At 38.3% G+C, this 16,093-nt stretch overlaps 1 protein-coding gene across 2 annotated transcripts in view; it reads right to left on the minus strand.

Annotated features, from left to right (window-relative positions):
- Nucleotides 1-16,093, minus strand: part of Txndc16 (thioredoxin domain containing 16) — a 75,024-nt gene that overhangs the window by 29,315 nt on the left and 29,616 nt on the right. For both annotated transcript variants that reach the window (XM_031361193.1, XM_031361191.1), the window contains exons 11-15: nucleotides 12,647-12,813; nucleotides 12,267-12,327; nucleotides 9,820-9,943; nucleotides 9,089-9,232; nucleotides 8,489-8,548 (exon numbers count right to left, since the gene is read on the minus strand). In XM_031361193.1, the coding sequence (XP_031217053.1) occupies nucleotides 8,489-8,548; nucleotides 9,089-9,232; nucleotides 9,820-9,943; nucleotides 12,267-12,327; nucleotides 12,647-12,813 (556 nt within the window). The remainder of the gene's footprint in view (nucleotides 1-8,488; nucleotides 8,549-9,088; nucleotides 9,233-9,819; nucleotides 9,944-12,266; nucleotides 12,328-12,646; nucleotides 12,814-16,093) is intronic.

The raw sequence follows: 16,093 nt of genomic DNA on the forward strand, positions 1-16,093 counted from the left end.
AAAGCTTTTTCTCAAGGAGACAACATCAAAGACAGAATATAGGATTAATGTCCAAAGTACTATAATATTTTTGTAACTTAAAAGTTTACAGTATAGAGAAAGGATCACTGGAGCTGAGGGGTTTGCAGCCCCTTAGGACAAACAACAATATGAACTAACTAGTACCCTCAGAGATCCCAGAGTCTCAACCATCAACCAAGGTCTGCACATGGTGGGACTGATTGTTCTGGCAGCGTGTGTATAGTGGAGGATTGCAAATTCAATCATCAATGGGAGGAGAGGACCTCGGCCCTGTGAAGGTTCTGTGCCCCAGTGTGGGGGAATACCAGGGCCTATAAGCAGGAGAGGGTGGGGTGGCAGGCATGGGGAGTGGGGAGGCAGCTGGGGTTTGTTTTTGTTGTTTTTGTTTGTTTGTTTGTTTTTTAGAGGGGAAACTGGGAAGGGAGAAATTTACATGCAAATAAAGAAAATATCTAATAAAAAAAGAAATATAAAAAAAAAAGTTTACAGTACACGTCGAACATCCTTTAGGTAACACATATGCTTGGTAAGAGGATGGTCAGAATAGTATATAACCATATGTGGCTATATACTAAATCATGGGCTGGTGACAATGATTTGGCTGGATGGTTGAAGACTTGAAAAGTAGCCAGAAAGATATTCGGGGAAAAGATATGTGAATAGATCTCACCAAAGGGGCGAGTAGATAGGGTGACCTATTCTGTGGAGGGGCAACCTGTTTCCCTGGCCATCCCAGTGGACCCGTATTGTAGAGATAGAGGTTATACGTGGGATCAACAACATGGACTTCCATTCACCAAAGCTGACCTGGCTACAACTGCTGGTAAATACCAGGCCTGCCAATAGTAGAGACCAACACTGTGGCCCCTATATATGTTAGCATTCTCCTGGTAGCAGACTAACTACCCTGGACCATGATGGAGATGGCAGCAGATCACTCTTAACCAAACCGATATTTGGGCTGTGGATCTGCCCCTCCTACATGTAGTGCTTCGGGCAAAACTACTATCCAGAGCCTCATAGGAAGAAGTCTTATTTACCATGATATTCCATCTTTAGACTCAAAGAAGGCCTTATCCACTGTCGTATTCCATCCTTGGACTCAGAGGCTTTATCCACCATCATGATATCCTGCACAGTACTTTGAATTCATTTTGCAGTAAAGGAAGTACAGCAATGAGCTTATGCACACAGAATTCACTGCTTACCATGCATGCCATCTACCAGGCTTGGTAGAACAGTAGACTATCCTTTTAAAGACAAAGTTATGGTGCCAATTAGGTGACACTAGCCTGGAGGGCTGGAGCAGAGTTCTCCAGAAAGCTGCATATTGCTCTTATTCGGTGCCCATTTCTCCTACAGCAGGATTCAGGCATCCAGAAGCAAGAGGGAATGAGAATGGTGCCACTAACCACCTTGAGTGGCCCACAGGAAAAAATCTGTTTCCCGTTCCTGTGAGTTTGCCCTGCTGCCCTAGAAGTTCTAGTTCGAGACAGAGAACTGTTTCTGCCAAGTGCCATAACCAACATTCCACAGACGCCGAAGTTAAGGCTCCCCCCATGGTTGCCTAGGACACCTCACTCCCTTGAGTCAGCATACTAAGAAAGAAATGACTGGATTATGAAGAGTAACTGAGCCAGACTATCTCAAGGAAATCAGGTTGCTTCTCCACAATGTCAAAAAGAGTATTCTGGAGTACAGCAGGACCCTTCTGGGTGCCTCCCTGTGTTACCATGTTCTATGATGAAGGTCAGTCGGAAACTAGCCCAATCCAGACAGGATGAGAAATGGCCCAGACATTTCAAGAGTAAAAGTGCAGCTCACCCTTCTAGGTAAAGAACTAAGACCTGCTGAGGTACTTGCTCAGGTGGAAGAAACACAGAATGAGTGTTGTAGGAGCTAGTTACAAACTCCAGCTAAGGCCTTTGGACAGTTACAGAAACGAGGATGCTGTTATGAATGTTTCTGTCTTGTTACGAATGTGCTTGTGCATCTATACACCCACATTAAGCAGATATTTGTGTTTTCTTTCCTCTATTTCTGCATCATACACTGTAACACTGAGGTAATATCTATAATTAAGTGTTGTAAATCTATATGATCAATCATGTGTTGTAAAAATATAGTATAAAAACTATGGGGCATTAAAAGACTAGGCATTCCTCAAGACATTTTTTTTTCACTGAATCTCAGGGGAAACAGTGTATTGGTGGTTGTGAGACAGTCACATCACAATAGATGGAATTCTGACTGATACTGTTTTCACCCCTGGAAATTAAACATACGGACATATGTCAGGTGGACACGGGGTGGACTTGTGATGGTTATTCTTTTTGTGGAATTGACTGAGGATTGATACATTCTCTGCTGATATAAGAGCCTAATTTCTTTAAGCTTCCAATACAGACTGAAGACTGGTGGCTCTGCAGGAATCCTTCAGACTTCCAGAATCACTGGAATTGCCGAGGCATCTAACTTCATGAAAAGGCAGCTGCTGGGCTCTAGGGCTCTCCATGTAGAAACAACCACGGTTGGATTACTAATAGTGTGAGTCAATTTAACAAATCCTCTTTTAATATAATCATTCTCCTGGTTCTGTTCCTCTACAGATTCCTGATACAACAAAAGTATTAAGTATAAAATGATCCAGAATCTGAATGTTGTTGGGTGTTCATGTAAGACCACAAGTAGTGTACAGACTAATGTACAAACTATAATCAGAATAATACTGGCTACAATTACCTCGATGCTTATGTTTACAGGATGTATGTGAACCACAAATAAGTTTCATGCTTAGATCTTAGTCTCATCTCCAAGATATCTCATTATGTCATTATATGACTTTTGTATTATATTAAAATAAATTAAATAATTTATTTCCAAATTAAATACATCCAAGCTACTTCCATTCTTCAGTTTTTCAAGTATGGAATATTTAACCTGTTTAGGGGTCAACACCGATGCAAAATGCTATTGTTATTGATATTACTATGCCAGTTAGTTTTTATCAACTTGACATAAATGCAGGCATTATCTGAAAAAAGGGAATCAAAATTGAGAAAAATGCCTTTATAAGACAGGCCTGTTGTCATGTCTGTGGAGTACTGTCTTAATTAATGATTGATATAGGAGGGCATAGCCCACTGTGGATGATATCAACCTGGCTAGGTAGTCAGGTAGTCCTGTGTTGTATACAAAAGCAGGGTGAGAAAGCCAAGGAGAGCAAGCCAGTAAGCAGTATTCCTTCATGGCCTCTAATCCAGGCCTGCCTCCAAATACCTCCCCTGAGTTCCTTTCATGAAGGACTATAAGCTATAAGGAGAAATAAACCCTCTTGTTCCTAAGTTGCTTTTGGTAATAGTGGTTTGTCATAGCTATAGAGAGCAAAACAACTAAACCCCTTCAGCCCATCAGCCTTAACAGCCAGGAAGGCAGGTAGTAGATCTGCAGACCTTTACTGTCTCTGCTTCAAATCCAATCCTCCTGTCTCATCCCAAGCTCTGTAGCTGACCACGTATGATCACCTACGTCAATGATACCCTTCCCTTCCTCTCCACCCCATCTCTAGAGGACCGCACAAATCTTCTCCTGTAGCCTTCCTGACCACTTATCCCTTTGTCTCAGGCAACAATACCCTCAGACACTCCTTGGGAACCCACCCTGCCATGCTGACCAGGGGAGTTGGTTGGCAATTTTCAGGTCTTTATTCTCACTCTTCTCTAAACCCAACCCCCTAGTCTGATCCCTAGCTCATTAGCAGGTTACCTGTTGTGGCCTCTCCTCACTCTCTACCACCAATCCCAGGGGAATAAGCATATACTTGTGGAACCCTGCTCTCCTCCCTTCTGTGGACTCCATCAACCCCACTTCAAGCCCATTTCCATGCCTGAACATCAGCTCCCAATACCAAATAACACATTCTATCTAGAACACCCAGTAGTTGCAACTGGCAGGATCTCAGAAGCATTGCCTACCAAGCAACCCACTTGTAAATACCAGAGAGGGCCACAGAAACCAATGAACAATCAACACAACAAAGGTAAGACCCACCATCAGGACCCAGATGCCTAGATACTGGCATAAAAAAATCATCAACAGCCAAGACAAATGTCACCACTAAAGCCCAGCAACTCTACCACAGCAGGCCCTAAAAATGCAATACAGCTGAAGAAGAAGTCATAGCCTCAATACAACCTTTATTAATATGGTAGAAGTCCTTAAAGGGGAAATTCATAAATCCATTAAAGTAATCTATGAAATACAAATAAACAGTGGAAGGAAATGAAGAAACAGTTTAAGACTTAAAAATGGAAGTAGAATCAATAAAGAAAACACAAACTCAGGAAAATCTAGAAATGAAAAATTCAGAAACTTGAAAAGGAAGCTCAGAGTTTAAGCTGCACCAAGAGAATACAAGAGATGCAAGAGTCTCAAGCTCAGAATACAAGATAAAAGAAATGGAGACCTCGGTCAAAGAAAATGATATAGTTTAAAAAAAAAAAAAAAAAAACTTGAGGCACAAAGCAGCCATGAAAACTGGGATACTATAAAAAGACCAGGTCTGTAAATGACAGAAATAGAGGAAGTAAAAGAAACACAAGTCAAAGGCACAGAAAGTATTTTCAACAAACTAATAGAAGAAAATTTCCCTAAAGGAGGAGGTACCTATCAAGGTACAGGAAACATACAGAACACCAAAAATAGACTGGAACAGAAAAGACAGTTTCCATGACACATAATAATGAAAACAATAAAAGTACAGAACAAAGGAAGAATATTAAAAGCTACAAGAAGAAAGGCCAAATAACATATAAAGGCAGACATATTAGAACGAGGCCTGACTTCTCAATGGAGACTATCCAGAAGGGCCTAGACAAAAACTCTATAAACTCTAAGAGACCACAGATACCAGCATACACTACTACTAAGCAAAACTTCCAATCACAGCAGATGGTGAAAGACATTCCATGATAAAACCAAATTTAAGGAGTACCAATCTGTAAATCTAGCTCTACCAAAGACAATAGAAAAAAAAGACTTCCACTCAAAGAGGTTAACCACACCCAAGCAAGACAGCAGAAAGAGTAAACAATCCCAGACCAGCAAACCAAAGTAAGCTTCCACTCAAAGAGGTTAACCACACCCAAGACAGCAGGAAGAATAAATAATCCCAGACCAGCAAATCAAAATAAGAGGTCGGGGATTATTAATCACAACAACAAAATAACAGATATCAAGAAACACTGCTCATTAATAACTCCCAACAGCTATGGTCCCAACTCCCCAATAAAAACATACAGAATAAAAAAATGGGTTAAAAAATAAGATCCATCCTTCTGCTGCATCTAAGAAACACACTTTAACATCAAAGATAGACTTTACCTCAGAGGGGGGGGAAACAATAGAAAAAGATACTGTAAGCAAATGGACCTATGAAGCAAGCCAGTGTAGCCATTTTAATATCTGATAAAATAGACTTCAACATGAAACTAATCAGAAGAGTTAAGAAAGGACACTACATACTTATCAGAGGGAAAAAAATCTACCCAAAGGACATTGCAATTCTTTTTTTATTTCTATTTTTTTACATATTTTCTTTATTTACATTGCAAATTTTGTCCCCTCTGAAACCCCCCCCATCCCATCCACCCTCTCCCTACTTACTAACCCACCCTTTCCTGCTTCCTTGTCCTGACATTCCCCTACACTGGGGCATCAAACCTTCATGAGATCAAGGGCCCCTCCTCTCATTGATGTTCCACAAGGCCATCCTCTGCTACATACATGGCTGGAACCATGGGTCCCTCCATAGATCCTAGGAGCACTAGGGGTACTGGTTGGTCCATATTGTTGTTCTGGACTTTGCAATTCTTAACATGTATGCACCAAATGCAAGAGTACACAGTTTATTAAAGAAATGCTGCTACAGCTTAAATCACGTATTAGATCCTAGTGGGTGACTTCAGTACCCAACTCTCACCAATAGATAGGTCATCCAGACAAAAAACTAAACAAAAGTACTGGAACTGACATCATAAACTAAATAGACCTATGAAATATTACAGAACATTTCACCAAACGTACACACTCAAAACATACATTCTTCTCAGAAGCTCATGGAACTTTCTCCAAAACTGACCACATATTTGAACACAAGACAAATCTCAACAAGTGCAAGAAAACCAACACCCAGAATCCTCTGAACATATTAAAGCTACTTATCAACAACAACAGAACCAATAGGAAACTTACAAGCTCATGGAAACTCAACAACTCTCTACTGAATAAAAACGGGTCAAGACAGAAATTAGGAAAGAAATGAAAAACTTTCTAAAACTGAAAATGAATTCACAACATGCCAAAATTTATAGTACACAATAAATACAGTTCTAAGAGGAAAGTCCACAGCATTAAGTGCCTACATAGAGAAATTGGATAGATCTCATACTAGTAACTTAACAACACACCTGAGAGCTCTAAAACAAAAACAAAAAATCATACCCAAAAGGAGTGGGCAGCAAGAAATGACCAAACTCAGGGTTGCAATCAATAAAATATAAACAATACCACAACAAAATTACAAAGAATCAATGAAACAATGACTTGTTTCTTTGGGGGTGGGGGAGAAATTGGTAAGATTGACCAATCCATAGACAAGTGAAAGAAAAGACAAAGAGAGTAGATCCAAATTAACAAAATTAGACACAAAGGAGCATAGAACAACAAACACTGAGGAGATTCTGAGAATCATAAGGCTGTACTTTTAAAACCTCCACTACATCAATTGGAAAATCTAAAAGAAATGGATAACTTTCTTCATACAAATCAGTTAAAAAGTTAAATCAAGACCAGATAAGAAATTTAAACAGACCTATTATCCCTAGTGAAATAGCAGCAGTTATGTCTCCCAGTTTAAAAAAAAAAAAAAAAAAAAAAAAAAAAAAAAAAAAGGCAAGCCAAGGCCAGATGGTTTTACCCTTAAATTCTATGAGACTTCTGAAAAACAGTTAATCCCAATATTCCTCAAATTATTCCACAAAATAGAAACAGAAGGAACACTGTCTGTTTCTCTTGATGAGGCCACAGTTACACTGATACCTTAACCATAGACACACCCAACAAAGAAAAACACTTACAGACCAATTTCCACTATGAACACTGTTGCAAAAATTCTCAACAAAATACTTGCAAACCAAATCCAAGAACACATAAAAAGATACCTGCCATGATTAAGCAGGCTTCATCCCAGATGCTGGGTTTGGTTCAGCTATGTAAATCAATAAATGTAATAAACAAACTGAAAGATAAAAAGAGCATGACCATCTCATTAGATGGAGAAAAGGCTTAAAACAAAATCCACACTCCTTCAGGATAAAAGCCCTAGATATATTAGGACATACCTCAATATAATAAAGGCAACTAACTCAAAGCAAGCCCATAGCCAACATCAACTTAAATGAAGAATAACTCAAAGCATTCCTACTAAAATCAGGAGCAATCAAAAGTGTCCACTTTCTCCAAACCCACTCAATACAATAAAGTACGAGACATCTCAGCTAGAGCAAGAGGACAACTGAAAGAGACCTAGGGGATACTAATAGGAAGTCATATAGTCAACATATCTTTAATTGTAGATAATATCATAATATACACAAGTATACTTATGTATCTATAAGATCCTAACAATTGCACCAGAAAACTCCTACAACTGATAAACACTTTCAGCAAAGTAGGCTACAAAATTAACTTGCAAAAAATCTGTAGCCTTCCTATATACATATGACACTCAAAATCATGGAAATAGCACCTTCACAATAGCCTTTCTCTCTCTCTCTCTCTCTCTCTCTCTCTCTCTATATATATATATATATATATATACACATATATATACACATATACACATATGTATTATATATATAATATATGTGTTATATATATTATATGTGTGTATTATATATACATATATTATATATATTATATATATAATATATGTATATATAATACATATATATAATATCTTGGGGTAACTCTAGCAAGGCAAGTGAAAGACTTATATGATTAAAATCTTTAAGACACTAAGGAAAAAAATTGAAGATGATATCAGAAGATGGGAAGATCTCCCATGCTCATGAATTGTTAAGATTAATATAGTAAAAATGGTCATCTGATGAGAAACAATCTACAGATTCAATACAATCCCCATCAAAATTCCAACAAAATTCTTCACAGAACTTGAAAGGAAGTTTTCAGCCTCATGTGGAAACACAAAAACTGACGATAGATAAAACAGTCCTGAGTGATTTTTACAACAGTCCTGCTGGAGATGCTACTACCATCCTCCTTTATTTACTCACTTAAACTCAGTGCCACTATCTAAAATTTGTGTGGGGGGGTCATCTTTAAGATGATTTTACAATAAGTTTCACACTCGGACCAAAAAATAAGCATGCACATCACAAGATACTACCTTTCAACTTAATTGTCACATCAATATAGGATTGCAGAAATGCCATGGATACTGCATGCCCTATAATAAAATCAGAAAATTCAACAGGCATTAGGACGTGCTTATAAACAGAGCACCCATGTATACATCACACACATAAACACACAAAGAGGTTCATGGGCATTACAAAAACTAGAATTTGCAAATAACAGATGTCATATTACAGAGTACCCAATATTATTTGATCACTTATATTGATTCCAAAAGCAACTAATATTTTCATTCATACTGTATACAATAAGATGGTGATTTCTTGAAGATATTTGCTATGTTACTATAAGTGTTGATATATTTAAAATAATTACATTCACCAATACTAGCTTTGAAAAGTAACTAGCTGAATTTCTAGCTTAATTACTGACCTTCAATTTGTAAATTATACATCTAGAAGCACAGAAAGTTTTACTCCTTGGAATCAGAAGTAAATGCTTCAATGTGCACAGTCTACTTGAGACATAAAAACTATGACATCTTACAATGTATATATTTAGAAAGCAACATAAAACCCATCTTTTAAGAGTCCTCATATGCCATCCATCATCCTTTCAAGCTCATACTTACAGGGAGCATAGAAGAGCACTATGCTGTCAGAAGCCATGACTGTTGTGTTAAATGTCTCCTCTGTTAGCTCCACAGACAACTCCAAAGGCAGTGATCTCTTCCTATCTCTGTAAACAGTTCCTGCCACCTCATCATCTTCAACAGCTAAAGGTTTTTAAAAGAAGTTAATTTACATAATTAAATAGTTAAATATTTTAAATGTCATGAGCCATCACAAGAAAAGTGGGCTCCACTACTCTGCTGCTGATGTGACCTCAGGCAAGTCACTTAACTGTGGAAAGAGATTCTTCATTTACTAATCAAAGGTGAAGCTAGCTCTTGCAGAGGACACAATCAAAAAAAGTGGTGTCAAGCCATAAGAAAAAGTCAGAAGTGACTGATAAGTAAATATTAAGACATTACTGAAATTTACCACTAATACTGCTGACAACCAGACTCATTTACAACTACAAACAAACTAGTGTTAATTACAATTTTGTTTCCTAGTAGGAACAATAAAAATGAAATGTGCCGTGGCTTTGTGTGTAGATGCAGCAAGCCCAGTGGGAGAAAAACTGATTGTGGAATACAAAGGCAAGACTGTGGGAAGTTGGAAGCCTGATGTGAAACAATAAAGGTACACACTAAAATGCAAGAGAACTCAGCCTGACATCTGCTCACCAATCCACCTAATAAAATGTGATTCCATTTTATTTGTATTAATGGCGGGAGGGGAGTCTTACAGTTCTTACCCAGATCTGGGCCTTCCATGTCTTCGTCTTCATCTTCTTGTATTTCTTCAATGTGCATATTATTTTTCACATGGGAAATGATTAACTCAACATCATTCAACACTAGAAATTCCACAGGCACATCCTAGAAATTTTATTCAAAATTTCAAGTTAGCATCCAGAATAACAGGTTTCACTGTGACATTTTCAAACATGTCAACATATTCTGTGCTTATGAGTCTCCTTCCCCTGCTGCCTTCTTGAAAGCTTCTTGCACCCTCTTTGCTGTCTATTGCTTCCTGCTAAGCAGTACCCCTATTTAGTTACATGTACCCCTTCATCCTTCTTCCCTCCTCCCCTTTCCTTGAAGATCTCCTCCTCCCCTCTCATCATCTCCTAACTTCTTGACTCACACACACACACATATGTATGCACATGCACATATATACACAAACAGGTATGCACATGCACACATACATTTAGACTCTGCATATGAGAGAAAATATATAGTATTTATCTTTCTGAGTCTGTCTTATTTCACTTAACATAATGATCTCTAGTAGTTCTATCCATTTTCTTGCAACCACGTTGTTTATTCACCTATTGATGGACATTAGGCTGACTCCATTTTCTAGCTATTGTCAATAGTATAGTAATAAGCATGGATGTGCAATATCCCTGTAGTCTGCTGACTTAGAGGAGTTCTTCAGATAGATATCCAAGAGTGGTATAGCTAGATCACATGGTAGTTTCAATTTTAGATATTTTTAAAGATTTATTCTTAAATTGTGTGTGTGTGTGTGTGTGTGTGTGTGTGTGTGTGTGTGTGTGTTATGTTCACATGAGTGTAGTTGCCCATACAGGCCAAACCAGAGCATCAGAGCCCTGGAGCTGGAATTACAAGTAGTTGAAGATACTGAGAACAGAACTTCAGCCCTGTGTGAAAGCAGTAAGCACTTTTAACCAATGGCTGTCTCTCTATCTCCTGTATCTCTTTTGATCATTTTGTGTTTGGTGCATTTATATATGTATATATATGAAGTATGTGTATGCACATGCACATGTTTATTCATGAGTTTCCCAATGAGATTTGTGTTGGGTGGTTTTATACCAACTTAGCACATGCTTAAAATCATCTAAGGGGTTACCTCAATTTAAAAAATGCCTCTAGAAGATCCAAAGTTAAGCAAGCAAGGATGTATAGGGCATTTGTCAAATTAGTGATTGATGGGGGAGGGCCCAGCCCATTGTGCGTGGTGGTACCCCTGGGCTGGTGTTCCTGAGTTCTATAAGAAAGCAGGCTGAGCAAGCCATGGGAAACAAGCCAGTAAGCAGCACCCCTCCATGGTCTCTGCACTAGCTCCTGCTTCCACAGTCCTAACAGGTTTGAGCTCCTGTCCTGAGTTCATCCAATGGTGAACTGATCTTTTGCTTCTAAGCTGCTTTTTGTCATGGTGTTTCCTAACAGCATTAGCAATCCTAACTAGGATGGGGCCAGGCTTGTGAATGACAGGGTGCTGTGCAGAGATCAGAAGGCGACCTTCTGTGTCCTCCCTGCCCATCCTTGACTGACACTGGGTCTCGGTTGTCTGACCAAGAGAGCTGGCCTTCAAGCTTCTCGGACGATTCCTGCCACTGTCTCCCGTGTCTTTAGAGGGGCTCTGAGGTTACAGGCACTCACAAGTGAGAGCTCCTTTTCGTGAGTTCAGAAGATGCAAATTCAGACCATACTTGTCCAGCTAGCATTATACCTGCTGATCCCTCTCCCCAGCCTACAACGGGCTACTTTTTTAGTTTTTTAAGGGCCTTCTATCCTGATTTAATGGCTACACCAGTACACACTCCTGCAGCAGTGTATAAGGTGGAGTTCTCTTTTCCCAAGTTCCTTGCTAGTATTTGTTGCCATGTGTTATCTTGATCACTAATATGTAACAAAACAATTTTATCTAAATATTTTTCTTCCTAGGAACTAAAACAAAACCTCTAACCTTCAGTTTTAAAATTAATAGATGCCCCAATTACTACAAAGAGAAAAGCATCCAAAGTGTACATCAGCTAAAGACAGATGTCCCCTACGTGTGGGGGGAGGCGGGAGAGACACCGTACACCAGTAACATTAGTATACAAGAGGACTCCAAGTGAAGGGTTGCCTGGACTACCTAGTACAGACTGTTTCAAAAAATACAAATAAAATGAATCATTTCCTTTGGTAAATTTTGCCTCCAGAAATTTTGCCAAAGGAAAAAAATCAGTGATATTAAGATAATTTATAAGGGCAGGCATAATAAAACCAACACAAATAATTAAATATAATTTTAGGGAAAAGTAAGAAAATAAGAAAAGCAACTGTGTATTTTTCAATGATGATTTAAAGATCTTTCTACTAGTAAACATGTATTACTTTAGTCCACATGGACTACTTTAGCTCAGAGAGGTAAAATTATAGTTCAATGTGTAAAATGACTAACCTTCTCTGCTCTTCTGAAGGCCACATTAGCGTGCTGAGGAATGTTCACGTCCACAGAGTCCCTTTTGCAAAATGGAAATAAACTTTTAGCCACTTGTCTAAAGAAGCCACCCGGGTTATAAATCTAAAACACATCTGTACATTCTTATTCTAAAAACAATTATGAACGGGTTACAACTTAGTGAACTTGAGAAATTCTGTATATAAATACCAACTAGATTTTTCTAGTCCTCATTCTAATTTTAATCAAGCTAAGTGTATAGACTTCAGCTGAGCAGTTAGTCCCAATTCTACTAGAATCTTAGATGTAAGGATTTTTTATTATTAGACTGCCATATAAAAAATAAGAAACATTATTTTGAAGGCACTGTGGTGAGATACCTCAACAAGAGCAGAACACCTGCTTTCCCCAGAAGATGCCATGCTACCCACTCTGCAGTCCTTCTGTCAGCCTCCTGTGTAGCTCGCTGGCTGATGATAAAAACCAGTGGCAATCCTAGTTGTAGATGAATGGTTGAAACCTGCTGAGGATCCTCAGCTACTTCCATCTTGATTTAGAAAAAAAGAAGGCAAAACATTCTCATTTATGGTAATAACCCACATACCAGACTGCATGAACCCTCTCCCACACACACAAACACACGGAACTAATGTTTATAAATATGCACTATATCCTATGAGGCTAGTCTCTAAGAAGTGATGTGAATAAAAGTTTAATTCAACCTCCTCAGATCTCAATATGTAAATAAGAAGTACACTGCTCTTCAGAAGAAAAAAAAAAAACACTGTAAAACATATATATCTACTTTTACCATTTTTACCAAACAATTGTACCTGAAGGTTCTTCTTGGGATTCAGATAGAAGCGTTCCTTCTGTCTACCAGGTATAAGTAACCAACCACTGCGAAGAATATTTTCACAGCTTTCAGAATGCCCTGGGGTTTAGCAATCAGGGCAATGGCATAACCATGTCACAATCTGTGTTTACTGTTAAGGTTCCTACCTTAACAATAGGTCTGGATTGGGGCTGAATAAATGGCTCAGCAGTTAAATGTACTTCCTGCTCTTGAGGAGGAGCAAGTCCCCATGTTTCTAGTCCCCGTGTAGGGCAGCTACAATTGCCTCTAACTCCAGCTCTAAGAGACAGGCACCTGCACTAACATACATATAACCGTAAGATGGGTACACACATATACCAATAATTCAAAATAATAAAAATAAATGTTTTAAAATTTTGTCTGGGGTAACTTCATATCTGGTATAATCTCAATCTACTTGAGACTGAATACATATATAATTTTCATTCAAGATTTGTAGTTCAAATTGATTTAAAGAAACAAAGCAAAAAATTCAGGTAGTTATGGCCAGGCCCAGGGGAACATACCTATAATCCCAGAACTTGGGAGTTAAAAGGGCTGCCCCAGGTTCAATATTATCCTGGACTACAGGGCAAGTCTTATGCTAGCCTAAACTACATACCTATATAGTCAGGTTACATCTAAGACACACACACACACACACACCTAAACATTAGATTATATATGTCTCTATTATAATTCTGTCTCCCTTTATAAAACAAAGAGATGAACATATAAAAGCACCAACCTGAATCAAATTTTATAAGGATGGAAATGGAATGACATTATATTGCAATGATTAGACAAACAGTATTTACACAAAAATCTGAATCTTACTTTCTACTTTTGTTTGCTTACAAATTTAACATAAGCGTGCCAAGTCATTTCAAATCCTAAATGCGTAAGCCTAGGACAGTTTGCGAAACCCAATGACCATTGTACCTCAAAGACATAACTACTATAGTGTAGCATGAACATGGAAGTTGGGAATGTGATCCCAGTAATCCAGAGGTAGGGCATGCAGATTTCTTGTTTAAGGCCAGCCTGATCTACATAAAGTGAGTTCCAGGCAGCAGAACTTAATAAATTATAAATTAATTTTTAAAAGGAGTGACCATGGCTGGGGCTACAGAACAAGAACAAACTAGAAACCAGTCCTTCATATCAACTACCGATCTGCCTCACAAGAATCCATCCTAATCCCGGTGCCTCCCCTACCCTTTGCCATTCCACCCAAACACATTATTTTTGTTACCTCAATTTCAGCCAATAGGCTGTTTCCTATTAAAAGTATTTGACTTCACTTTGTTTTTTTTTTTTTTTAACCTCAAGGATATTTGTCAAGAATAATAAACAACCTCAAATACTAATCTGGCCAAATGAGAAGTTAGAGGCAACCAAATCAGATGAGAACTGTACCATCTCCTTATCCCACAAGGGTTCCGACTTCACCCTTGCTCAGTCTCAAGTAGTCCTAAGGTACTGCCAGCTCCCTGCATTCCTTATTTGCCTCATCCCTCCCCTGGGAGGAAAGCTGCTAACCTGGTCATCTTGGTTTGCAAACCCTTCTAGAAACACTGGGCCAACTTGGGTTCTCATTCCACCCCTCTAACTCCCCACTCCATGCAGTTTTGCATTTAGATCTTTCCCGCTTTCCTGACTTCCAGTCTCTAGCTAGGATTCAGAATCCACATCAGGTCCTCAGCACTCTATCAAGGATAAAAAGAATTAAATAAAAAAAAATGAGATGCCTATGCATCATTTTGTGAGAACTTTGAAAGAAACACCACTCTGGAGTTCAACAATTTAATACTGCTTTTGAAGAGCAGAGTCCTGTGCTCCAAAGCTCCAGAAAGTGCCACTCAACTGTAAAAAGTTTCAAGAGCACATTCACAGAGAATACAACAGCAATCCTGGACTTTATGCGTGCCCTGCTTTCAGGTGCAGTTATACTAAACTGCTTCCCAACCTACTATGCAGTCTTCAAATTTAAGTTTCTTTCTTTTTTTTTTTTTTCATTTTAAGGTCAATATCATAATTTCTACTGTCATAAAATGAAATAAAATCAGAGAATCTCAAGTATTTACTTAAACATATTTTTAAAACAAAAAATAAATTCATAAGCAGAAACTAAGAAAAGGATACAACTTCAAGATATACATAGCAAAAAGAAAAACATTTTTATTAAGTTAATTGTAAGTTATCATTCTGCCCCCTATTGGTAGGTAGACAAAAAAAAACAGTTTATGCTTGTTTGTACTTTTTTTCCCTAATATAAATTATGCCTTTTAATTTAATTTTTATTAGATATTTTCTTTATTTACATTTCAAATGATATCCATTTTCCTGGTTTCCCCTCCCCCCCCAAAAAAACCCTGTTCCTCCCCCTCTTTTAATGTGTGTGTGTGCATTCATATATGCATGTGTGTGTGTAGGTGTATGTGGTCCCAGGGTAGGAACTAAGTCATCAGACCTGGTGGCTGATACCTTTGCAAGATGAGCTATCTTGCTGGCCCAAAATTCAGAGAACTCTTAGTACCAATTGAAGACAGGAAAACAGGCTGGATAGAAATGGTGAAGAACTCAGGAGGAGGGGAGAGGAACTGTTCCCTCTCCTGCTCCTCAAATGGAACTTCAAAACAAATCCAAAGGGTATTCTTCAATAAATGCAAGATATATCTGCCCTTCCCTGTCAAACAAAAAGACCTATTAGCTATGGGTTTTTTTCCTAAACTGGGCATGTGGAACATGAGATAGGAAGATCATGAGTTGGATGCCAGCTTGGGCTAGTCAGCAAGTTCAAGTCCAACCTGGGCTACATACTGAGATCCTGTCTCAACAACAAGAAAACAACCCAGAAACTTCTTTGCAACCAAGATTGAGCTGAAGAAAAAGTCATTTAAAGTAAAGAATAAAGGATTAAGCCATCAAAAGTATAGCTGGTTAGTTCTGAGTACATTAAATGTAAAAC

The sequence above is a fragment of the Mastomys coucha genome, unplaced genomic scaffold, assembly GCF_008632895.1.
Source record: "Mastomys coucha isolate ucsf_1 unplaced genomic scaffold, UCSF_Mcou_1 pScaffold9, whole genome shotgun sequence".
NCBI lineage: Eukaryota > Metazoa > Chordata > Mammalia > Rodentia > Muridae > Mastomys > Mastomys coucha.